Below are 25085 nucleotides of genomic sequence, written 5' to 3'. Positions count from 1 at the left end.
GATAGCTTGCTCTGGATGTACTTAGCTTTTCCTATCTAAACCAGCGTACCTTCATGTTTCCTCCATATTTCCTCACTGTATGGGTTACAATGTTTGTTATTGATTTGTATTTATAATTGTATTAATAAAGTCCCTTTTTTATGATTATTACGTTTTGTGGGATTTTTATACTCCGTTTTTTCGTCTTATTCAGTGTTCCCAATAGTTATAACTTATAGCTCAAGAATCCACTGTACTTGCAGTAGTTCACTTGGATCCACTCTCTCGCCGAGAGCTCAGGACCACAATCTTGCTCTGTACGAACTCTGTGTATTTTTTCAGGAATCTGATCTCTTCAGGATACAAATATAGTTTTTGACCTCATGTGCCCTCTTCAAAAGCACAACATATTTCAGTGACACACAGAACCATAGGCTCCTTTATGGAATTGGGGTTCACACAGTGTCACATACTTTTAATAGCAATGTCCCAACTTAGAAATCTTGCAGCTTATAATGGAATATGTAGGTTAGTAGTGTCCAGAATTAAACAATCAGCCGTATTTCTTTCTGTCCTCTGATTTTTTTTTCACAATAATTTTGTCTTTCTCTTAAGCAGGATCAGTCGCAAATACGAGTCCGGGTATTGAAGTGACATCTTCTGTGCAAAAAGTGCCATCCAAAACTGGACTATGGGTATCCATTGTAGGATCTCCATCAAGAGGATCTATTCCCTGGGAGACCATTACTGATCTTCCAATCCAGTGTCAAGATCTCAGTGCCAAGTTACTATATTCTGGAATTGCTTGTCTTCCAGGTTTGTTCAACTGCTGATTTTTACCTTCCTCCTGATATACAGGCATTTTGTATCACAGGGTGTTGGCTCCAGTTCCCTAGCTGGGTGTTATTTTGGCACTGGCCAGGTGGTGTTATATGGATGCTTTATTGCAATGTTTCTTGTGCATTGTATGACAGTATTACGGTATTTGAATAGTCTACTATACATCACAAGGGGAATAATGATTGGGCACATTTTTTTTTTACAGGTGACCCCATGCTATTTAAAAAAATATATATATTTATACACGATATTCACATGCCCCGGGTGCTGAATAAAAATCCCATCAATGTCGCTTTGTCACACTTATCTCAGGGAGACTATGTGACAATGATGACAGCTGCCTTCAGCACCCGGCACCTGGGAACAGCACAAACTGTACGGCTTTTCTCAGGCACCGATACGTGTCACACTGATGACACCTGGATGTCATCTGTGTGTTATTAGTGGGCAATTGTGTGGCACACATTTCGTCCATGGTGTGTGAGAAAAAAGGACATGTCTGCGGGTTTTACACACCGTCCTTGTGAAAAACAATGGGTGTGTGTGTCCTTATTTGCGGTCCTTCAAGAACGAACCACATATGGGCACAAAAAATATGTGAAGGAGAACTTAGATATATTAGCTTAATAAGTACTTGCTGATTCATTTCATTAAAATAACGTGCTTATCATGTGCCCATCAAAGACACCAACTCTGAGTCCACCACTTCTGTTGAAATTGTTTATGACGGCTTAGCTGCATTGCAGAATTTAGTCTATGATCCCGTTGGTGCATACGTCCAGATCCGTTTTGCTGGAGGCTCGAACGTATGCCCCAAAAGGACCAGCGAACGAGTCTCTATATGCAATGTGAAAGCACCCTTATAAGGCCAGGTTCAGATGAGCGTGTGAAAATTTTTTCCAATTTTCATCAACAGAAAATACGGATGATTCTCATCCAGATTGTCATTCATATTCCCTTTTTTTGTCATCCATATGTCAATATTGTACGTCCATATATCATCCACATAGCATCCATTTTTATATATCAATTAATAAATTTTACAAGGCCAAATACAGTTCCTAAGTTAACTGCAATGTATACATAAAATTCAGATGCACTATATATGATCTGTATGGAATCTGATATATATTTTTTGAACTCCATGGGCTTGAATGGGCAAATCTTATCAGAGATATGGAACACAGTGCATGCTGACATTTTTCATCACGCACTCAGTCATCTGAAAAGCCAGGGAAACCTACGTACACATGAGAAGAACATACAAACTCCTTGCAGATGTTGCCCTTGCTGGAATTTGAACCCGGGGCTACAGAGCTGCAAGGCTGCAGTGCTAACCACTGAGACAACGTGCTGACCACATTGAAAATAAATGTTCACATTGTTAAATGCATGCATGTACCACCAAAGCAATTTTTTTTTTTTGGGGGGGGGGGGGGGGCAGCACATAAAATTCCACTGGTTAAATATCTAGAATTACTAGGATTAATGTCAAATTTCAAAATGAGCTCTATTTCGGAACATGGATGAATGAATTGCTGCCATATTTTTGTAATTATGAAATAGACTTCTCTCTAGAATTGATTGACCCTACAATACCATGAATACCATACTATGAATGAAGTCCCCTATTTGCCCATAACTCAGAGTAATTTGGTATACAGTTGGTCAGCCCAGCTGGGCATTGGTGCCTCCGTAGCTGGATTGTCCTAGTAACTTCTATGTAATGCATATACTGAACTGTGCATCGTACTGATTTGCCCCATTCTTCTTTTGTAATACTCTTTTTCCAATCCTTCTCCCTTTTTTTTCATTTGAGATCATCGCTTTACTTTGCTTACTTTTATTTTTCTCGCTATATTATGCTTATGAAGTACAATCCTCATGTGCAATTAGAAATGAAGATCTACCTCTTTGACGTCACATATATTTCTCAGTTCCTCAAAAGTCCGAAGAAGAAACTCTGAACAGCGGTCTCCCTACTTTTGAACCCCCTTTGGCTTGCTATTTCCAAAAAGGAAAGTCCATAATGATATAGGAATATATTGTATCTCGAAATCTTCATAAGACTTATCCAACAATTCCTCTCCTAAGCGACAGCAGATCTTCAAGTGGTTGTCTGTGACCGGGTACATTTTACATCATAAATATTATAGGGTTTCAAATGTAGGTTCTCCGGTTTCTCCATTCTTAATATTTTCTGACCACTCACCTTCAGTGTACAGCATACTGTGTTTTCCTTCTGCAGTTATCAGAAGGAGTTCTCTATTGGGATATCAACTTTCAGGAATTTAGCCATTGGAACCCATAGGAGACGGTACACACAAAACTGTTTGTAAAAAGGTGGAGACCCCGATACTATAAACTCAATGTAAATGTTATGGTTGGTTTGTGGATTCAGATGCTTTCTTTTCCAACTCTGAAGATCTAAATGATGCTCTTACCCTTAGTAGTGACACATGAAGTTAGTCACCACCCCTGTATGATGTAAAGACATACACTCGCTATATGCCACTGTGTGATGCCTCTGTACAGAACTGGGATACCTCTTTTCATTGGATATGGCCACAATTTTTTTTTATTGATATGATCTTATTAAAGGAAATTTGTCAGTGGGTTTTCTCTACATAATCTGTGAACAGCATGATGTCAGAGCTGATAACCTGATTCCAGCTATGTATTAGTTAATACGCTGTATGTTTCTGTTTCGATAAAATCAGTGTTTTATCAGCAGGAGATTATCACTACTGGACTATGTGTCTTGTGCCTCCTAGTCATCCTGCTCTGTGCAACTCCGCCCCCCTTCACCAATTAGCAGCTTTCTGTTAACCTATAGTGTACACAGAGGTGTGGGCGAGGTTCTACAGGGCTCAGCATTCTAAATACTGCTAGATCTGCAGCAGAGAAAACTGTGATTGTATCAGAATGATAGCACACAGTCCAAAAAATTACAAATCAATAGAATCAAGGTCTCAGCCCCTACACCATGCTGCTCTCAGATTACATAGCAAAAATTGGACAGGCTCCCTTTAAACAAGTTTGTGTTAACCTTTACATATAGTAAGAACATATTGTGCCTATGTACTACCCAATGATTGTATGCCACCATTACATAACTTACCCATTGAATATAACTTGGTGCAAAGTGTTTCATAGGCAAAAGCTGAAGAACTATGAAGGAACCAGTCTATGTACCACTTTGGACAACACCATGGATGTGTAGTAGACATTCTGGAAAAGTGGCTTTTATATTTCCAGTTTGGATACCTCCACTGTTCTAATGTCTAGATTGTTTTCTTGCTGCTGCTGTGGTTGTAACTTGGCTTATTTTATAAATGTTATATATCTACAATGATGACCTTACCTAGTGAGTTCTCTACAAATGAAGAGTTGTGCTAATTGTAGAAGTACATTACTTACATGCTGGCTTCAATTTTGTGTATAAACCTGATAATTATAATTTTAGGAAGTCGAGATAAACTGGGGAGAGCCATAATCCAAGTGACCACAGACAGCACGGCATGGGATGCCACATGGTGCTCAGTAAGAGAAGTGGCTCGGCTGTTACTCTATCTTTTTTCGGTGGCCAGGTGAGATATGACATCTTTAAAATCTTTGGGCTTCACAAAACTACTACGACTACAAGTACTAATATAATGACAAGTATTAATATGATGATCACAAGTGGATTTAAATAGAAAGGTGACTATAAAGGTAATCTTTCAGCTGCTTTTGCTATTGAATCTGAGAGCAGCATAATGTAGGTGTCTTGTGCAGTAGTTTCAATACAATCATTGTTTTATTAGCAGTAGATTATCATTGCAGGACTATATCTCACATGCAGATCAGTCATGCTAATCTGTGTAATAACTCCCTCCAGCACTGATTGACAGCTTTTTCATAACGCACAGTGCACACATGAACCTGCCAATCAGTGGTGTGGGTGGGGTTATACACAACCCAAAAGTCTTAGGTCTGCCACATCTACAACAGAGAAAACAAACAAGGATTCTAGCAAAACTGCACCAAGCAATCCAGCATGTGATACATTGCAGGAATCAGGTTTTCTGACCCTACATTATGGTGCTATCAAATTCTATGGCAAAAACCTACTGACAGATTGCCTTTAAAACAAGAATATCTTGTAACACAAAGAATGAGCTTGTGTCTTCACAGGGCCTTCAAAAACATTGTGATCAATATGACAGCCATTCTGTTTTTTGTAACTGCTCTGAATTAGTGATATAATTGTATTAATAAATTCCCTCTATGTGTTAACACCTTAACATCCAATGACAGATATATCCGACATTGGACGTCTTCCCCTGTTTGGTGCGGGCTCCGACGATGAGCCTGCACCTTTTCTAGCCCATGACAGCTGATCTGATCTGGTTGTCATTGCCGGATCGCTATGAGTGCCGCCCAGTGGTCGGCGCTCATAGCAAGTGAGCATTTCTGCTACATAGAGCAAGGTTGCAGTCCTGCTCTATGTAGCACAAGCTATCGGATGATCGCAGCTACTAGTCTCCCATGGAGACTAATGAAGCAAAAAAAAAGTGAGAAAAAAAATGTTTTTAAAAATATAACAAAAATATAAAAGTTCAAAACACCCCCCATTCGCCCTATTCAAAATAAAACAATAAAAAAAGTAAAAAAAATATTTGGTATCGCCGCATTCAAAATCGCCCGATCTATCAATATATATCAAAAATTAATCCGATCGTTAAACGGCGTAACAAGAAAATAAATCAAAACACCAGAATTTTTTTCTTTGCTGCAACATTGCAATATAATGCAGTAACAGTTGATCAAAAGATCGTATCTACACAAAAATCGTTTCAATAAAAATGTCAGATCGGCGCGCAAAAAAATAAGCCCTCACCCAGCCCCAGATCCCAAAAAACAGAGATGTTACGAAAATTGCAACATTTATTTATTTATTTTGACGAACTTCAGATTTTATTTCCACCACTTAAATATAAAAGAACCTATACATGGTTGATATCTAGGAACTTGTAATGACCTGGAGTATCATGATAGAAGGTCAGTTTTAGCATTTAGTGAACATGGTAAAAAAAAATCCAAAAAACAATTGTATAATTGCACTATTTTTGCAATTTCACTGCACTTTTGAATTTTTTTCCCGTTTGGTTTCCAGTACACGATATAGTAAAATCGTACAGCTCTTTCCACAAAAACAAGCCCTCACATGGCCATATTGACGGAAAAATAACAAAGTTATGGCTCTGGGAAGGAGGGGAGCGAAAAATAGAAAATGCAAAAACGGAAATACCCCTGGTCCTTAAGGGGTTAAACAGATTGGAATTTATTAATAAATGCATAAATATACACAGAACTGGGATGCGTAGAAGACATAGGAGAAACATACTGTAAGCTTAGACACTGCAAACAATATTAGTACCAGGTCCTTGCATATTAATATACACCTTGGAAAAAATAATGTAAAAATATGACCGCCATTCTGTGTTATGTAAATGCTTTGGAAAAGTGACATAAGTGCATTAATAAATGCCATCTATGTATTAAAATGATTGGAATGTATTAGTAAATGCATAAAAATACACAGAACTGTGATGCATAGAAGACATAGGAGAAACATACTGTAAGCTTAGGCCCTGCAAATAGTATTAGTATCAAGTCCTTAGACATTAATGTACACCTTGGGAAAAAAATGCAAATATATTGCTTACTATTACAACAAAATTCTAACTTTTTTTTTTGTAATCTTTTTTTTTTTTTTTCAGAAAGGAGATCAGAGACCTGGGACTAATGATTTTAGTGGATGCCAGAAAGCACCCTCCTTCTCCGTGCCTCTACGCGGCACTGCAGTGCGCCCAGGTGAGTATATGGCAGTACATGGAGTCTTATCTCTGTACTACCCTGTGTAGTTTTTCTACATACTATCATATATCAGATATTCTCGTCTAGAATCATATCCTCTAGAAGAGAATCCTTTTCTCATGGCATCTGATTTTTTTTCTCTGATTTCATACAATATGACCCCATGTATAATTATTCACATAGCTCGTGACCTGTAAAAGCCGTAATAAGGCCTTGCGCGTAACGCTGCAGGGCAGAGGTAACAGAGGTTGCGTCCTGCTGCTTCTAGACCTGTTTTCACCCATACAACACTCTACAGTAGGATTCAGGCCATCAGCAGTGAGGACTGAGCCAAAAGATTCTCAGTGCTCCAATTACTCAATCACACTTGACAAACTCTCTACAGACTGTCCAAAAAAAGCTGGAATTCTCCAACTTTCTCAATTCTGATGTTACATAAGACTCATTCAGCGCACGAGCAGTTAATGTTGAGTTATTTTAAAGCAGAGTGCCCATCCCAAAAATGACATTTGAAGATTAATTGTCCCATTAGGCAGGAGGGTTCCATAAAGTTTATTAGGTGGTAATAACTGAGGCTGCCTGGTAAAGCGAGACTGCTCTATAATGAGTTTAGACTGCTCCTTTAATGATGTTCCCAGTGATTCTATATATAGAAGATGAAAACACTTATATCGAAACTGCATCTATTAATTCCCTGCTAAATGATAAATGTGGATTAATTATCTCCCTCCATCAGCCTGTCTGGCTAGGAGTCGCCATGATGAACACGCTCATATACACAAGCGGCAATATCTAAGCGCTGCTTTGTAATAGAATGCTTCAGTACTCGTGCTACCACTTTCCTGGAGAAGGGGGAAGGGGACACTAACGTTGCGGCAATGAGCTGTTACGTTAAGGATTCCTTGCAGAAGGAGATTATTTAAATGAGATTTCAACAATGAAGGAATTTGTAGTGGACGACGGCCATTTTTTTCTGAGCTTCGTGGTGCTCCTTTAATGAGATGCTCTTTGTACTTTTCTACTCTGTGTCGATAAAAAGTTGCGGAATATGATGGCACTATATAACCAAGCATAATAAATAAATAGATAAAAAATTGCATGTTGTATTACAGCAACGCAACATAATACCTTACCAGCCATGTAAAGCACAAAATAATCTATCTCCACAAATACTGTATCCAGTGATGTAGGAATAGCTATAGTTGACCTACAAAAAAGTACATTTTAATCAATAGATCTTGGGATAATAATAAGTTCCAAAATTTGATGTTTAAAAAAAAATGTTCCTGTGCTGAGATAATCTTATATATGTGTCCCTGCTGTTTACTGTGTAATGGCTGTGTCTCACTGTGCAGGGACATGGTCTGATCACACCACAGCTCCTGGGTAGGGAAAGAATCAAAAGAGTATACTGTCATTACAGCACGGAATCACAGATGCTGCTTTCTGTGAGGTAAAACATATTTAAAAACAAGAAGGGAAGTGTTTTACCTCACAAAAAGCAGCAGCTGCGATGCTGTGCTGTAATGGTTTTTATGCATACGACTGTAAAACTTATACTAATACCAAAATCTATTGATTCAAGTGTAGTTTGTTTATTAGACAACCCCTGTAAGGCTCATTTATACCTCTGATCTGCACTGATGCAATGATCCCATTCAGTTGTAATGACCAAAAGGCAAATATGTCATCTGGTGATGGATGAATTTATAAACATGTAAAAATAAAATGTACAGCATATGAGCACTGCTGACTTAAAAGGGTTAGGGTCCATATTGAGACGCATAACATGAAGAAGTCTAGGCATGAACACACTTCTTACATGTACTGTATGTAGTATCTCCATAGGACTCTAATATGGACTGGTAATTTCCCTAAGGGTAACCACCCACATATCTAACTTTTCCACTCTTTTGAACTTTTTTTTCCTATTTCATCATGCCAACAACTGATATTTATTTATTAATATTCACGAGAGGAGTTAATGGTACCTGACCATAAGAAAACTGATGGGAACAATTACCGTACTTTATTTTTGTGTACTCACTATAGTTTAGCTTACAAGTAAATCTGAGAACTCACAGCAAAAACAATCCCCCCAAAAAATCAGTTTTAATAAATATGCATTAAAAACATATTTTTTTAAAAGTAATCACAACATATTAGGTAATCCATATATACCGATCATGCATAATGCCAATAATAATGAAAACACATCAGTGTAAAACATAACAAAAATTAAGTTCCTTCTCACTCCTTGAGATGTCTTCAAAGATTGAGTGGATTTATAGGTAAATCCAAGAGAAATCTGCAGATAGGAGCAATATGACCAAAGGAACATAATATTAGGCCATACTAGAGTAAGATTTAAAGAGAAACCATTTTCCTCTTATCAGAGAAATCTGCTTCTTTCTCCTCCTGGACTGATTAATCGTTCCCAAAATTCTCATTTCACGGGAAAAATTTATATTCAGCGAGTACAGACTTTCCCATTACTAAGATAGGAGATGACAGTTAGTGCTTATAAAGTTCTATGGAGAACTGTAACTGTCATGTAAGGAGAGCTTGCAGCAGAATGTCTGTGTCTGTCAATAAGTTTGCCCTTCCATCTCCATAGGATTTTAAAAGCACCAGCTGACATCTCCTATCTCAGTAATGGGAAATCTGTCTTCACTGAAAACAAATTGTACAGATTTTACCCCTGAATTGAAAGTGAATGATCAGTCCGTCCAGGAGGAAAAAGAAGCCGATTTCTCTGATAAGATATATTACAAAGTTTCTTATTTTCATGTGTACTATTGATTTATTAAATAAAAGTTAAACAATGGTTATTCTGTAATTCATGTTATCAATGAGTTAATGCTTAATCACATGTTCATGTAGCAGACGAGTAAATATAACCCTAATGGGACTTGGAATCATGTGTCAATAAATACAACAGAAACAAGTGCCTTTATTTGTAGAAATTACTGAATAAATCTACTATACCTTACGTGGATAATTAGTCTACTGTATGACTGATGAGATACGTACTTTTCAATATATTTGTCATTCACTCTGTAGCGTATACTTGGTCTTAAGTGCTCATTGGCCCACTTTATACAGAACCATTCATTTAAAGACTTTTGGCAATTAGAATTAATATTAATATACTTCAATTCAATGGTAAAGGCGCTGATGGAACACAACTCCCATTATCATGAATTGGTCTCTTCTGGGTTCTTTGTCGCCCCCTGCTGAGTAAAAAAGTGAAAAGCGATCTGATCATGTTTAACATTAACATGACAAATTAAACTTACAATGAGTTTTATTAAATGAATTGCAACCATTTTCTAGGGAAGAAAGGCAGATTTTTATGCATCTATTTTTGCTTGTACGTCTCTCTCTGCTATTTCACAAGAATGGACGGACTTAACGAGAGAGAGAGAGAGAGAGAGAGAGAGAGAGAGAGAGAGAGAGACAGACAGGGCCACCAGCCATCTATCAGTTTTAATATGATTTAAATAATTTAATTGCTGATCACAGATGTAGATTTGCTTTCCTGGCACACGGATGGGCAAAGATAATGTTTAATATAATTTACTGCATTTTATGCCAACATGCCCTGGACTGACACTGGCATACAAAATGCCATTTATGTGAATTCTTCCATAATATCTTTACTATATTGACATCAGTGTTAAATGATATGACATGTTTGTATGAAGAAGAATGGTAAACAAGTTTGATTAAAATATTCTTTTTGATGAACTTTACAATAATGTGTACAGTATGTCCACATTTAGAGCAATTTTCATTGTAAAGTCTCCAGGCAGTCTATCCCATGCCGTTCATTGGCATAACTTGCTGTTGGCGTTATACAGAGAGACAAGCTGTGCTGTCATTGATAGACAAGCTAACTTTAGACATAGTTTAGACTGGGAGGGATAATCCACTAATGAGGAACACTTCTTTTATTAACAGATAAAGGGGATATTATTAAGGAAGACTACTTTTAATTGCAAACCAGGGCTTTTAATGGCAGCCGTAGTGCGGATAGCATGGCTGATCCTGTCTAGCATTGATTTCATGCTGGCAATTGTGATGGGTAATTACTGCATAATAATTCCATCAGATGAGACTATTGTCTGCTTGGTTTATCAGACTGAGGAACTAAGAGACCACCTCTTCCTATAGAATGTATTAAGCTACGTTCTCACAATGAGCTATTAGTGATTTTTTTTGTGTATTTTCGAAAAAATGCAAGTGACCTATTTTACTTAATAGGTGCAGAAAATCAGGAACATCAAAAACTCCCCAAAAGCTCATTGTGGGAATGTAGCCTTAGAAGGTGATTACTTAATCAGCCCTTTATTTCTTGGTTTTATAATATTTACAAAAAAATTGAGCATACATGGCACTTATTGGTCATACGTATTTTTAAAAAGCAATAGAAGACTACAACAACACCCGCTAGGGCCGTAAGGTACTTGGAACCAGGTCGGATGGCTCTTAAAGGGCTGGTCACAGCAGAAGTGACCTGGTCCGTGGCCCTGGGCGTACAACAAAAGGGATGAGGGAAATGTTTGTAGGGGATTATTCATGACGCCACCTGTGATGTTCGGCTAGAGATGGCCTACGCTGCTTAAGGGGACCGCTGGGGCAGATGGTGTTGCAGCTGAGATGGTTTGACTCCCCACAAGTGAAGTGGGGCCCCAGGGCTATCAGAACAGTCTATGAGGGGTTGTGGATGTTGGGGTGCAAGAATAATTGGAGGACACATGGACTGTAGTTTCTTTACCTTTAATGGTAGGTGCAGTCCAGAGCACAGGTAACAGGTGGAATTGGAAATCCGGGCAGCCTGGAAGAAGCTCAGAATTCCCCTAGCCAGGTGGGGTTGGAAGCCTCCCTACCACGCTGCTCTCTGGGTTCCTGATGCTTGTAGTTCTCTTCAAGTCCCTCTCTCAGTCTGTCCACGCTACCCACATGGCAGGTGGCTTGAGCCTTTTCCAGGTGTCACTCTCTCGTGGTGACTCCGGGCTCTGGTTTGAGGCTGTGTCTTCGGGTGTCAGTTGTGGCCAGGAGACCTGCAATCTCCTGTCCTCCGGATTTGGCTGCGGGGCCTGTAGTTCCCACACAACCACAGACTCCAGTGTCCGCTCTGTTGTGCTCAATCCTGGGGTGAGCTCAATCGCAGCTCCACTCCCAGGCTCTCCTCACATGCTTCCTCTCCCTTTCCTCTCTCAGACTGAACTCTCTAACCCTACCTCCAGGCCAGAACTTATAGGGAAGTTGCCCTGAAACCGGGTTTAGAGCTCCCCCTTCTGGTCTGGAGTCAGGAAAGGTGTTGTATGCCAGCATACATGCTAAGGGAATCCCTTCTTGCTTCCAGGCATGGCATAACCCCCTGTGACGGAGGCGATGCCGCTGTGGCAACCAGACTCCTGGGGTGCCAAACTACTATTATAAGAACAAAGGTTATGTATTAGAATAGTTGACCATTGACCTCATTCAGTTGGATGTTTTGATTTGTATGAAGGTATAATATGGTGTGGATCATGTATAAAAAACCTGTGCATTGGAGTAGCATAGGTTGCCAGCCCCCGAGGCTTGACAAGTATTTTTCCACAGTCCTAACCCATGAATGGTTAATCCTCCCTGAGTCTTTTCCACCAGTATTGTACCCCTTAATCTATAAGCACATACACAGATGTAGTGTTTCTTAAAGAGGACCTGTCACTAGTGTTGAGCGATACCGTCCGATACTTGAAAGTATCGGTATCGGAAAGTATCGGCCGATACCGGCAAAGTATCGGATCCAATCCGATACCGATACCAATACAAGTCAATGGGACTCAAGTATCGGATGGTATTCCTGATGGTTCCCAGGGTCTGAAGGAGAGGAAACTCTCCTTCAGGCCCTGGGATCCATATAAATGTGTAAAAGAAAGAATTAAAATAAAAAATATCGCTATACTCACCCTCCGACGCAGCCTGGACCTCAGCGAGGGAACCGGCAGCGTTGTTTGTTTAAAATTCGCGCTTTTACTTGGTTACGTGAAGTCCCGGCTTGTGATTGGTCAGGGCGGCCATGTTGCCGGGACGCGGACCAATCACAGCAAGCCGTGACGAAATTACGTCACGGCTTGCTGTGATTGGTCCGCGTCCCGGCAACATGGCCGCCATTAACCAATCACAAGCCGTGACGTCACGGGAGGCTGGACACGCGCGCTTTTTAAAATGGGCGCGTGTCCAGCCTCCCGTGACATCCCGGCTTGTGATTGGTTGCGCCGCGGTCAACCAATCACAAGCCGGGAGGCTGGACACGCGCGCATTTTAAAATTTTAAAATGGGCGCGTGTCCAGCCTCCCGGCTTGTGATTGGTTGATCGCGGCGCAACCAATCACAAGCCGGGACGTCACGGGAGGCTGGACACGCGCCCATTTTAAAAAGCGCGCGTGTCCAGCCTCCCGTGACGTCACGGCTTGTGATTGGTTGCGTCTCCCATGTGACTGCGACGCAACCAATCACAAAGCCGGGACGTAATTTTAAAATCCTTAAGGACCTGAAATTACGTCACGGCTTGCTGTGATTGGTTGCGTCTCCCATGTGACTGCGACGCAACCAATCACAACGCCGGAACGTAATTTTAAAATCCTGAAGGACCTGAAATTACGTCACGGCTTGCTGTGATTGGTTGCGTGCCGGTCACATGGGCGGCACGCAACCAATCACAAGCCGGGACTCACGTAAAGGAAAGAAAAGCGCGAATTTTAAACAAAGAACGCTGCCGCTTCCCTCGGTAAGGTGCAGGCTGCGTCGGAGAGGTGAGTATAGCAATATTTTTTATTTTAATTCTCTCTTTTACACATTTTTACATTAATGTTGTTTCGATACCGATACCCGATATCACAAAAATATCGGATCTCGGTATCGGAATTCCGATACAGCAAGTATCGGCCGATACCCGATACTTGCAGTATCGGAATGCTCAACACTACCTGTCACTTGTACAAAAAAAAAAGTTCATTTAAATGCCTTGTAAAAATCCCTGAGCTCCCCTTATTCTGGCCCTTTTTTCCATTATGTGCTGTGTCACTCCATTGATATCACTATGTACAAAGTTAAAGGTGTATGTAGTAATGATAATATTAGCCAATACCTCCAATTAGAAATGGAGTACAGGTTTTCTGATTTGCTATGTCTCTTTCTTCATGTGCAGGCATAGCAGGACCTTAGGTATCCATGGTTACAATCACTGATATAGTGACAGTTACTTAGCTAGTTGCTAGTGGTCGTAACCAAGGATAGCTAAGGTCTTGCAATGCCTGCACATGAGGAAAGAAACAGTGAATCAGAAAAACTATACTACATTTCTAATTGGAGGTATTTGCACTGCTTTTACATTTTTATAGGGCGCATTTGTTCCAATCACTTCAAGATCAGACTGTAATGCATGACTGGCCACAGTCTCCCAACCTGAGTGTGAAAGTTTCATAGAAATATATGGCCAGTCCATACATTGTGGTCAGATCTTGGACCAATTTGCATGGATGTCTGAATGCAGCTTTATAAGAAAAACACAACACTTGCTGGTGATGATCATTAGATTTTTAGGACATCAGAGGGGGTTGAATCTTTTCCCCCATAGACTTTGGCTACCTGGGCAACTAACTCTGTGCCCCATCCCTCAACACTACACTGAACCAGGGTGTTAGTTAGAAGCCTGACAGGTAAGTATAAAATGTCTGTGCACTGGACCTAATAAAGGTTGAACAGAGCCAAACTGTATTTAGTACTGATTATTTCACTTCCTTCTCCAGGCTTCTTCTCCCGGTTCTATTCAGAGCACTGTTGTTCTTGTAGAAAAGGAGTCAGTTTCCCTTCTGGACAGGATGCCTGGACTTCAGGTAAGTCCTCATTGTCCTCATTTTGGCCCTCCCATCTATATCTCTGTATTAAAATCAGAAACAATTAAAAGTTGGCTGTGTACCATACACATCCCAAGGACAAGAGAGCTACTATTTCTGAAAGTTAACAACCATATTTCTTCTTTATCCTCATCCATTATCTTTAAGCCAGTCTGTACTTTGGTTATAGCCAATATACAGTGTGTCCGTAAAGTCATGGTGCACTTTTGACCAGTCACTGGAAAGCAACAAAAAACGATAGAAATGTAAAATCTGCTCTAAATAAAAGAAAAACTCTCCCAGTTTCATACCTATTTAGTGCAGTTCGATGTGGGCTTCATTTGTTGCCCTACACACATCCAAACGATAGTGAAGTTCTTGCCACACACGGGTAAGGCCGTCTGGTGTAACAGAGTGAATAATGTCTGTGATTTTCTGTTTTAAGTGATTAATGTCATTGATACGTTCAATGTACACATGTTGCTTCACATAACCCCAAAAGTAAAAGTCTAAGGGCGTCAGATCCGGGGATCTGGTGGCGGCCATGGCTTGACAGAACCCCTGCCTATCCACCGCCGGGGGAATGTTCTATCCAGAAACTTACCAGCAATGGTGGCGTAGTGTGGAGGAGCGCCGTCCTGTTGAAAGATGACACCTTTGGAAATTGTGGCACTGCATACAATTCCAACATGTCAAGATACATGTTTGCCATCACAGACTGCTCCGCAAGAAAAAATGGGCCTATCACCTTATCAAGCATCAGGCCACACCACACGTTCACTTTAGGGGCGTTACATTCGTACTCAACGTAGGCATGAGGATGTTCAGCAGCCCATATTCGGACGTTATGGCGATGAACATGTCCACAGATATGGACGGTCGCCTCATTGCTAAACATAATTTTCTACAAAAATCTTGCATCATTGTCGATCTCATGAAGCATATCTGTAGCAAAAGCGCATCGTTTGGGTCTATCCGCCAATTTGTACCCCGTAAAACAGAGACGTTTCTTTAACACCTTATGAACCGTAGTCTTGCTTAGGTGTAATTGTCGAGCACACGCACGCACAGATTTTTTTAGGGCTCCTTAGGTAGCTATCCCGTATAGCCTCTACAGACTCGTCACTGACTGATGGCCTACCAGAACGGGGTTTCTCCACCAAACTGCCATTTTCCTTCAACTGCTTATTCCACCGAGTAATGTTATTCCTATGTGGTGGCGCTTTGTTATAAACAAATATTCACGTAGCACTTTGGTCACGGATTCGACTGGCATGGAATACCACACAGCTGGCATAAGCTTGTGGTTGCATGATGTCACAGACCTGACAGTGTATTAATCAGAGTTCAGTTTATCAGGGGTTAATCTGACTGGAGGCTCAGCAACAGCTTATATGAGTTTGTGTTGTTTGATTGGTTCTTGTTATCTCTCCTCAGGAACAGCTGATATCATTGGGCCAGAGAAAGGGAGCCAAAGCGTAAACTATAAATAGATCCTGTGACTGGTCCCAAGTGCACCATGACTTTATGGACACACTGTATATACTGTGTATATATATATATATCTGTGTGTAGGTGACCAGAACAATACCCACAGGAAAAATGCCTATAATTCTACAATAATAATAATGCCTACAATTTTCCATGTGAGCAATTTTCAGTGTGGGCAATTTTCTGTGAGGGCAATTTTCCATGTGGGCAATTTGTGGGCAATTTTGCGTGCGGGCAATTTTCCTGTGGGGATTTTTCAGGGAACCATATATGTAAGAAAAGGTTTATGTTATTTCACTCTGACAATGTGCTTGCTTTTCCTGAATGTTTACACCTATAGGTGGAAGTCCTGACTTCACTGAAATCTCTAGGCAGATATGTGGACATTGGACAGCTGACCTGGGACCTTGGAGGCACCTACCCCTACTGCCACAGCGAGTGGGTGCAATTTTATCAGGTGCCCCTGCCTGCTAACACTAAATATGTTGCGGCTTAGTATTTTTTTGTAGCATCTGATGTCTTGAGTTCTCCAGTGAGTCTCTCTTGTGTGAAAGTCCAGGACCTTGATCAGTAAGACTGCTGTCAGGAGTGTGCTTGTCATACTGGATTTATTTTGCAGTACAAGTTCTCTAACCACAATAACTCTCACATGTTTTTTTCTGTGTGATTTTACACAAGCAGAAAACTTGTAGGTAAGGATACACAAGAACTGTGGCAAGAGACCTTGTAGTAAGGAGGAAAACCTTAACAGTTCTGCTGCCTTATGCTAAGGTAGACAACGTTTAAAAAAAAAAATACACAGAACCTGGCCAGGAAAAAATAAAAAATTCAATTCATCCCCAGATCAGGCAAACTATTTCTTAAAATATAGCCTCTTATGGCTCCTTCTATCTCTATGTAGCTCTGTACTATCCCGAGCTGGAGCAGAAGCGCAGCTAAAAGGGTAAGGGGTCCCATACACAATAGATAGCTTTCCGACAGATCTTGGCTATTCGATGGTTGGTAGGGATGTTATTGTTGACTGCACGGGTTCGGCCAATGTTAGTCTAATGTGTATGGGTGCCGTAAAGAGGTATTCCCATCTCCAATATTTTATCCCAAAATCTAGTAGGTGTAGTAATAATAATAATAGTAATAATAATATTAGCAAATGCCTCCAATTAGCAAATCAGAAAAACTATACTACATTTCTATCTCTCTTTCCTCATGTGCAGGCATTGCAGAACCTTCAGTATTCATGGTTACGATCACTGATATAGTGACAGTTAGATACAGTAGCTAGTTGCTAAGGTCCTACAATGCCTGCACATGAGGAAAGACATAGCGAATCAGAAAAATTATACTACATTTCTAATTGAATGTATTTGCTAATGCTAATATTATTATTATACCTATTACATATCATGTTAGGATCTTGGAGATGGGAATATCCATTTAAGTACACCAGTGCCACATGGAAACCTGGAGGGAAAGTAAACCAAGACTGGTAATAAGTCCCCACTTCCTCACTTGTTACATTGACCATCTGGTCAATATGCACTACAACAGTGATGGCGAACCTATGACACGCGTGTCAGTGCTGACACGCGTAGTCATTTTCAGTGACACGCCGGCCGCCGGCCGCGGCCCCATAGAAATTGCTTCTTTCCCAGGGTCTGAAGGAGAGGAAACTCTCCTTCAGGCCCTGGGAACCATATTAATATGTAAAATAAAGAATTAAAATAAAAAATATTGCTATACTCACCTCTCCGACGCAGCCTGGACGTCCGCGAGGGAACCGGCAGCGTTGTTTGCTTAAAAATCGCGGTTTTCCTTCCTTACTTGAAGTCCCGGCTTGTGATTGGTTGCGTGCCGCCCATGTGACCGAGACGCGACCAATCACAGCAAGCCGTGACGTAATTTTAGGTCCTTCAGGATTTTAAAATTACGTTCCGGCGTTGTGATTGGTTGCGTCGCCCATGTGACCGCACGCAACCAATCACAACGCCGGAACGTAATTTTAAAATCCTGAAGGACCTAAAATTACGTCACGGCTTGCTGTGATTGGTCGCGTCTCGGCCACATGGGCGGCACGCAACCAATCACAAGCCGGGACTTCAAGTAAGGAAGGAAAACCGCGATTTTTAAGCAAACAACGCTGCCGGTTCCCTCGCGGACATCCAGGCTGCGTCGGAGAGGTGAGTATAGCAATATTTTTTATTTTAATTCTTTATTTTACACACATTAATGTTGTTTCGATACCGATACCACAAAAGTATCGGATCTCGGTTTCGGAATTCCGATACAGCAAATATCGGCCGATACCCGATACTTGCGGTATCGGAATGCTAAAGTAAACAATGGCATCCGATCCGATTTTTTATCGGATCGGATGCCATGCAGGAGGTCTGTGGGTCCAAACAACAGAGCTCCGGTGCAGAGCGTCTAGGCCTGGGACTTCCGGTAGGCCAGGCGCAGCTCCCGGAAGTCCCAGGCCTCTGCGTCGGATCTGTGTTGTTTGGGCGACATTGCGCTGCTCCCTGCTGCGCCGACCAGAAGTCCCAGGCTGCACTTCTGAGGCCTGAGGAGATAGCTGTCTGGACTCAGGCCCTGTGATAGCTGTCTGGAGGCCCTGTGATAGCTGTCTGGAGGCCCTGTGATAGCTGTCTGGACTCAGGCCCTGTGATAGCTGTCTGGAGGCCCTGTGATAGCTGTCTGGACTCAGGCCCTGTGATAGCTGTCTGGACTCAGGCCCTGTGATAGCTGTCTGGACTCAGGCCCTGTGATAGCTGTCTGGACTCAGGCCCTGTGATAGCTGTCTGGACTCAGGCCCTGTGATAGCTGTCTGGACTCAGGCCCTGTGATAGCTGTCTGGACTCAGGCCCTGTGATAGCTGTCTGGACTCAGGCCCTGTGATAGCTGTCTGGACTCAGGCCCTGTGATAGCTGTCTGGACTCAGGCCCTGTGATAGCTGTCTGGACTCAGGCCCTGTGATAGCTGTCTGGACTCAGGCCCTGTGATAGCTGTCTGGACTCAGGCCCTGTGATAGCTGTCTGGACTCAGGCCCTGTGATAGCTGTCTGGACTCAGGCCCTGTGATAGCTGTCTGGACTCAGGCCCTGTGATAGCTGTCTGGACTCAGGCCCTGTGATAGCTGTCTGGACTCAGGCCCTGTGATAGCTGTCTGGACTCAGGCCCTGTGATAGCTGTCTGGACTCAGGCCCTGTGATAGCTGTCTGGACTCAGGCCCTGTGATAGCTGTCTGGACTCAGGCCCTGTGATAGCTGTCTGGACTCAGGCCCTGTGATAGCTGTCTGGACTCAGGCCCTGTGATAGCTGTCTGGACTCAGGCCCTGTGATAGCTGTCTGGACTCAGGCCCTGTGATAGCTGTCTGGACTCAGGCCCTGTGATAGCTGTCTGGACTCAGGCCCTGTGATAGCTGTCTGGACTCAGGCCCTGTGATAGCTGTCTGGACTCAGGCCCTGTGATAGCTGTCTGGACTCAGGCCCTGTGATAGCTGTCTGGACTCAGGCCCTGTGATAGCTGTCTGGACTCAGGCCCTGTGATAGCTGTCTGGACTCAGGCCCTGTGATAGCTGTCTGGACTCAGGCCCTGTGATTGCTGTCTGGACTCAGGCCCTGTGATTGCTGTCTGGACTCAGGCCCTGTGATTGCTGTCTGGACTCAGGCCCTGTGATTGCTGTCTGGACTCAGGCCCTGTGATTGCTGTCTGGACTCAGGCCCTGTGATTGCTGTCTGGACTCAGGCCCTGTGATTGCTGTCTGGACTCAGGCCCTGTGATTGCTGTCTGGACTCAGGCCCTGTGATAGCTCTCTGGACTCAGGACCTGTGATAGCTGTCTGGACTCAGGCCCTGTGATTGCTGTCTGGACTCAGGCCCTGTGATAGCTGTCTGGACTCAGGCCCTGTGATTGCTGTCTGGACTCAGGCCCTGTGATTGCTGTCTGGACTCAGGCCCTGTGATTGCTGTCTGGACTCAGGCCCTGTGATTGCTGTCTGGACTCAGGCCCTGTGATTGCTGTCTGGACTCAGGCCCTGTGATTGCTGTCTGGACTCAGGCCCTGTGATTGCTGTCTGGACTCAGGCCCTGTGATTGCTGTCTGGACTCAGGACCTGTGATAGCTGTCTGGACTCAGGACCTGTGATAGCTGTCTGGACTCAGGCCCTGTGATTGCTGTCTGGACTCAGGCCCTGTGATTGCTGTCTGGACTCAGGCCCTGTGATTGCTGTCTGGACTCAGGCCCTGTGATAGCTGTCTGGACTCAGGCCCTGTGATTGCTGTCTGGACTCAGGCCCTGTGATTGCTGTCTGGAGGCCCTGTGACTACTACAGCAACCATCATCCAGTGAACTGTGGGGTGTCATTGGCCATTACTGAGATAAGTGAGAGGGAGGCATCAGTGATGGCGAACCTGTGGCAGTCCAGCTGTTGCAAAACTACAATTCCCATCATGGCTGGCCATTCAAAGCAAAGGCTTTGGCTGTGAAGACATGATGGGAATTGTAGTTTTGCAACAGCTGGAGTGCCACAGGTTCGCCATCACTGGAAGAATTCCCCCTCCCCCTCACTTATCTTAGTTCACGGCACCCCACACAAGTTAAATAATAGCAAGACCAACAAAAGAAACCAACTGACAGATGAACAAAGAAGTCACTAAGCAGGTAAGTTAATTCTAATTATACATATTTGTTATTTAAACTATACATGTCGCAAAATTATGTTTTTTTATCAAGGTGACACACCACCCAAGTTATGCTCGGTTTTTTGGCGAATTTTGACACACCGAGCTCAAAAGGTTGCCCATCACTGCACTACAACATTTACCTTATAGTGGCCCCTGTCATGGAAATGTATAGCTTCTTTAACCTCCTTCCAGACTCGTTATAATAACTGACTACTGAATGTTCCTATATTCAGATCCATTTTTTTTCAAGAAGGCATTATCATGTTGAGATAACTCCCTTCAATAACATAAACTAAGATCGATGTTAAATTAAAGTCGTCTCACACTAATGAATAATACTAATACTACTATCACACTTGCTAGTTTTAATATAAAATAGTAAAACCCTATAATGTACAAAACTTTGTGATCCTTCTCCTTTCCCTCTTTATCTTGTTTTATTGTCATGCTGAATGATTACTTGTTCCATCCTTTTAGGCTTCCTTTTAAAAGGACATAAGCAGGCCTGTTCTACATTTAGACATTTACTACATCACCCACCAGGCGGACGCGCTTCCACACAACTCCACCAGAGCTGCCCTATGGGAACTCGGCTCTTTCTCCTCTCCTCTACCTCTTTGGCACAAGTGAGGTTTTGATAATGACCCGCTGGGGTCGAAACGTTACCCGAATTGAATAGTCCGCCACCCATTTACCTCCTAAAAAAGCACCTGGTGATGTTTATTGTATATGTTAATAAAGAAACTACACAGTTTGCTGAACTTTCAACCAATTGAGTGCGGCTGATTTTTCCTATACTTGGACTATTTTTGTTCATGCCTGCACCAACCCAGTGACAGTGTGCACATCTTTTTCCTGGATTTGTTCTACATTTAGAGGCAGTTTATTGCATAGTATATAGTGTAGAACAAATGTTGACAGTCTCTGCATCGGGCTTCGACACATTTTATCAAATACGGTATTTCATTTATTTTTCTAATAGAATAACTTTATTTGTGTATTTCAGAAACTTGATGCTTTCTCAGCAGACCTCCGAAAAGCCTCTGACTTACTGCAGCATGCCATTCAAGAACTGGGTGAAGGCGGCACTCTACAGGATTCAAAGGTAATAGTCGTGGCCAAAAAGTTCAGTAGTCCTTGTGACGTAGATGTATATAATAGGCAGAACAAATGTGTTATCATATATCTTCATAGGAAGCAGAGGAGAAAATGGGTCAGTACCGGGAGCTGATGAAGGTGGTTCTAAGTGACTCCCGTTTAGTTTCCTTACAGCGGGAAGGAGGGACAACACTGGCCAGACTTCGCAAAGAGGCAACTCGTTTCTACTGTTCACAGGATGTCAGGTAACTTGAAATCAACCAACTTTGTTAATGTGCCAGGTAAATTCAAAAAGAATATCTTATTTATTTCATGTAAGTGACATAAATTCTATAGAGGCCTATAGAAAATAAATAAGATATTTTTTTTAAACTTTCTTCCAATCAGCCATATTAGAGAAACACATTTTACCTTTACATGGCATAGGTACTTTGTTGCAACTGGCCTTAAAGATTTGTCCACTATCTGGACAACCCCTTTGGAAATGAATTAGTCCCCACTGTAAAATAAAAATACACTTTTACTTACCTCCCAGACTAATGCCAGTCCAGCAACTTGGTTGGTAGGTCTCCCTGGCTTTTATGACGTTGTTGTGCCATATAAGCCCTGCAGCCAATCAGCAGCTGCAATTGGGCTACGGCACTCTCCCTTCTTCTGCTTGTCCGGCATTCATCCGAGGGAAGTGAGTGCACAGCAGCCCAATAGGGCCATTGATTGACTGCAGGGCTCACAAGGCATAACAGTGTCATGGGAGTCCCGGTGTAACAGGCCAGATAACCCCCCCGCCCAGAATATACCCAGGGTTAAAGTGGCCTAGACCAGTTTATACCCCTCTGGGCCAGAATATACCCCAGCTGCTGTAGATCAGATTTTTCATGTTTTTGAGAACTATTGAGTGATATACTTAATAACGGGGCCCCAGTCAGTACACAGGGGCCCCAGGTAGCGCACAGAGGGGCAGAGACAGCGAATGAGGCCCCAGACAGCGCAAGGGGCCCCAGACATGGCACAGGGGCCCCAGACATGGCACAGGATTGAGTGATATATGAAAGAACGGGGCCCCAGGCAGCGTACAGGGGGGCAGAGACAGTGAAAGAATAGGGGCCCAGGCAGCACACGGGGCCCTAGACAGCACACAGGGGGCAGAGACAGCGAACAGGGCCCCAGGCAGCACACGGGGAGGCAGGGACACCAAACGGGGCCCCAGGCAGCACACTGGGGCAGAGACAATGAACGGGGCCCCAGGCAGTACATCGGGGCCCCAGGCAGCACACAGGACCCCCAGGCAGCACACAGGGCCCCAGGCAGCACACAGGGGCCCCAGGCAACACATGGGGGGCAGAGATAGCGAACGGGGTCCCAGGTAGCACATGAGGCCCCAGACCGGGCACAAAAGAACGAGGCCCCAGATCGGGCACGAAAGAACGGGGTCCCAGGCAGCGTACAGGGGGTCAGAGACAGCGAACGAATGGGGTCCCAGGCAGCACACGGGGCCACAGACAGCACACGGGGCAGAGACAGCGAACGGGGCCCCAGGCAGCACACGGGGAGGCAGGGACACCAAACGAGGCCCCAGGCAGCACACTGGAGCAGAGACAGTGAACAGGGCCCCAGGCAGCACACAGGGGCCCCAGGCAGCACACGGGGGGCAGAGATAGCGAACGGGGTCCAGGCAGCAAAAGGGGGCCCCAGACAGCACACAGGGGCCCCAGGCAGCACACGGGGGCCCCAGGCATCACACATCGCACAGGGGCCCCAGACATCACACAGGGGCCCCAGACATGGCACAGGATTGAGTGATATACTCAAGAACGGGGCCCCAGACATCGCACAGGGGGTCGCACACAGTGCACAGGGGGTCCTAGACAGCGCATGGGGGGTCCCAGACAGCACACGGGGGCCCTGCACGCTGTGTCTCCCCCCTTGTGTGCTGTCTCTGCCTCCCTGAGCGCTGTCTGAGGTCCCATGCACTGTCTCTGCCCCTCTGTGCATTGCCTGGTGCCCCTGTATGCTGCCTGGGGCCCTGTGTGCTTCCTTGAGCCCTGTGCACTGCCTGGGGCCCCTGTGTGCTGCCTGGGACCCCATTTGCTGTCTCTACCCCCCCACCCCGTGTGCTGCATGGGGCCCCGTGTGCTACCTGGGACCCCGTTCGCTGTCTCTGCCCCCCAAGTGCTACCTAGGGCCCCGTGTTCTGCCTGGGACCCCGTGCACTGCCTGGGGCCCTGTTATTGAGTATATCACTCAATGGTTCTCAAAAGCCTGAAAAATCTGATCTACAGCAGCTGGGGTATATTCTGACCCGGATGGGTATAAGCTGGCCTAGGCCGATTTATACCCCCGGTATATTCTGGGCGGGGGGGTTAATCTGACCTGTTACATCGGGATATGTGCCAAGGTTCCGGAGATGTCTTGGAGGTGGGTATATGGTGTTTTACTTTTAAAAGGGGGAAAACTTCATTTAAAAAAGGGTTGTCCAGGCAGTGGATAACCCATTTATTGAAAGTTACTGGACAGAAAAGTGTCCATTTGTAGTATTATCGAAAGGAAAACAGAGTATAACCTCTGAAGCAACCAAGGAGTAGCAACAGAGTTACGTACAGAGCCGTATCTGTGTATATAATATACACATATATTTACTATCCTTTGTTATTTTGGCTTCTAGTTGTGCACCTTAGTCATCACATATCACTAAGTTTCCAGCGTGCCCAGAAACAAAAATTAAATGATTTTATTGACTCGGTCTCAGTATTGAGTGAAGCCACTCAATGTGAAAAGTAGCTTTTTTTTGTTAAAAATTACAGAAATCTGTGTTTTAAAATACCTGTTTAGGGTATGTGTCCACATTCAGGATTGCTTCAGGATTTGGTCAGGATTTTATGCAGGTAAAATCCTGACCAAATCTGCACCTGAGGTCACTGGCAGGTCACCTGCGTTGTCCTTGAGTTTTTTCTGCAATGCAAGGACATGCTGTGTTCTTAAAAGACGCGCCGCATGTGCGTTTTCGCGGGTATGCCACATGCGTCTTTTACTGCATAGTGGAGACAGGATTTCATGAAATCCCCTCCACTATGCTGTAACATATGGACGCTGCGTTTTTGATGCTGTGGCTCAACGCAGCGCCAAAAACGCAGCGTTTCCTGAACTTGGAAACATACCCTTAGAGTAAAAAAAAAATGTTAAATACTAGTGATTAGCGAACGTGCTCAGATGAGGTGTTATCTGAGCCTGCTCGAGTGCTAACTGA

At 43.4% G+C, this 25085-nt stretch overlaps 1 protein-coding gene across 3 annotated transcripts in view; it reads left to right on the top strand.

The window, feature by feature from the left end:
• KIAA1755 (KIAA1755 ortholog) overlaps positions 1-25085 on the top strand; it is an 81517-nt gene that overhangs the window by 10364 nt on the left and 46068 nt on the right. For 2 of the 3 annotated variants that reach the window (XM_077251621.1, XM_077251619.1), the window contains exons 2-8: positions 595-795; positions 4286-4409; positions 6585-6678; positions 14484-14570; positions 16402-16518; positions 21750-21848; positions 21938-22086. In XM_077251621.1, the coding sequence (XP_077107736.1) occupies positions 595-795; positions 4286-4409; positions 6585-6678; positions 14484-14570; positions 16402-16518; positions 21750-21848; positions 21938-22086 (871 nt within the window). The remainder of the gene's footprint in view (positions 1-594; positions 796-4285; positions 4410-6584; positions 6679-14483; positions 14571-16401; positions 16519-21749; positions 21849-21937; positions 22087-25085) is intronic. The other variant, XM_077251620.1, reaches the window with a different exon arrangement.

This window comes from Ranitomeya variabilis, chromosome 4 (genome assembly GCF_051348905.1).
Source record: "Ranitomeya variabilis isolate aRanVar5 chromosome 4, aRanVar5.hap1, whole genome shotgun sequence".
NCBI lineage: Eukaryota > Metazoa > Chordata > Amphibia > Anura > Dendrobatidae > Ranitomeya > Ranitomeya variabilis.
The sequence above is the reverse complement of the archived record's forward strand: the minus strand, read 5'-3'. Positions and strand labels throughout refer to the sequence as shown.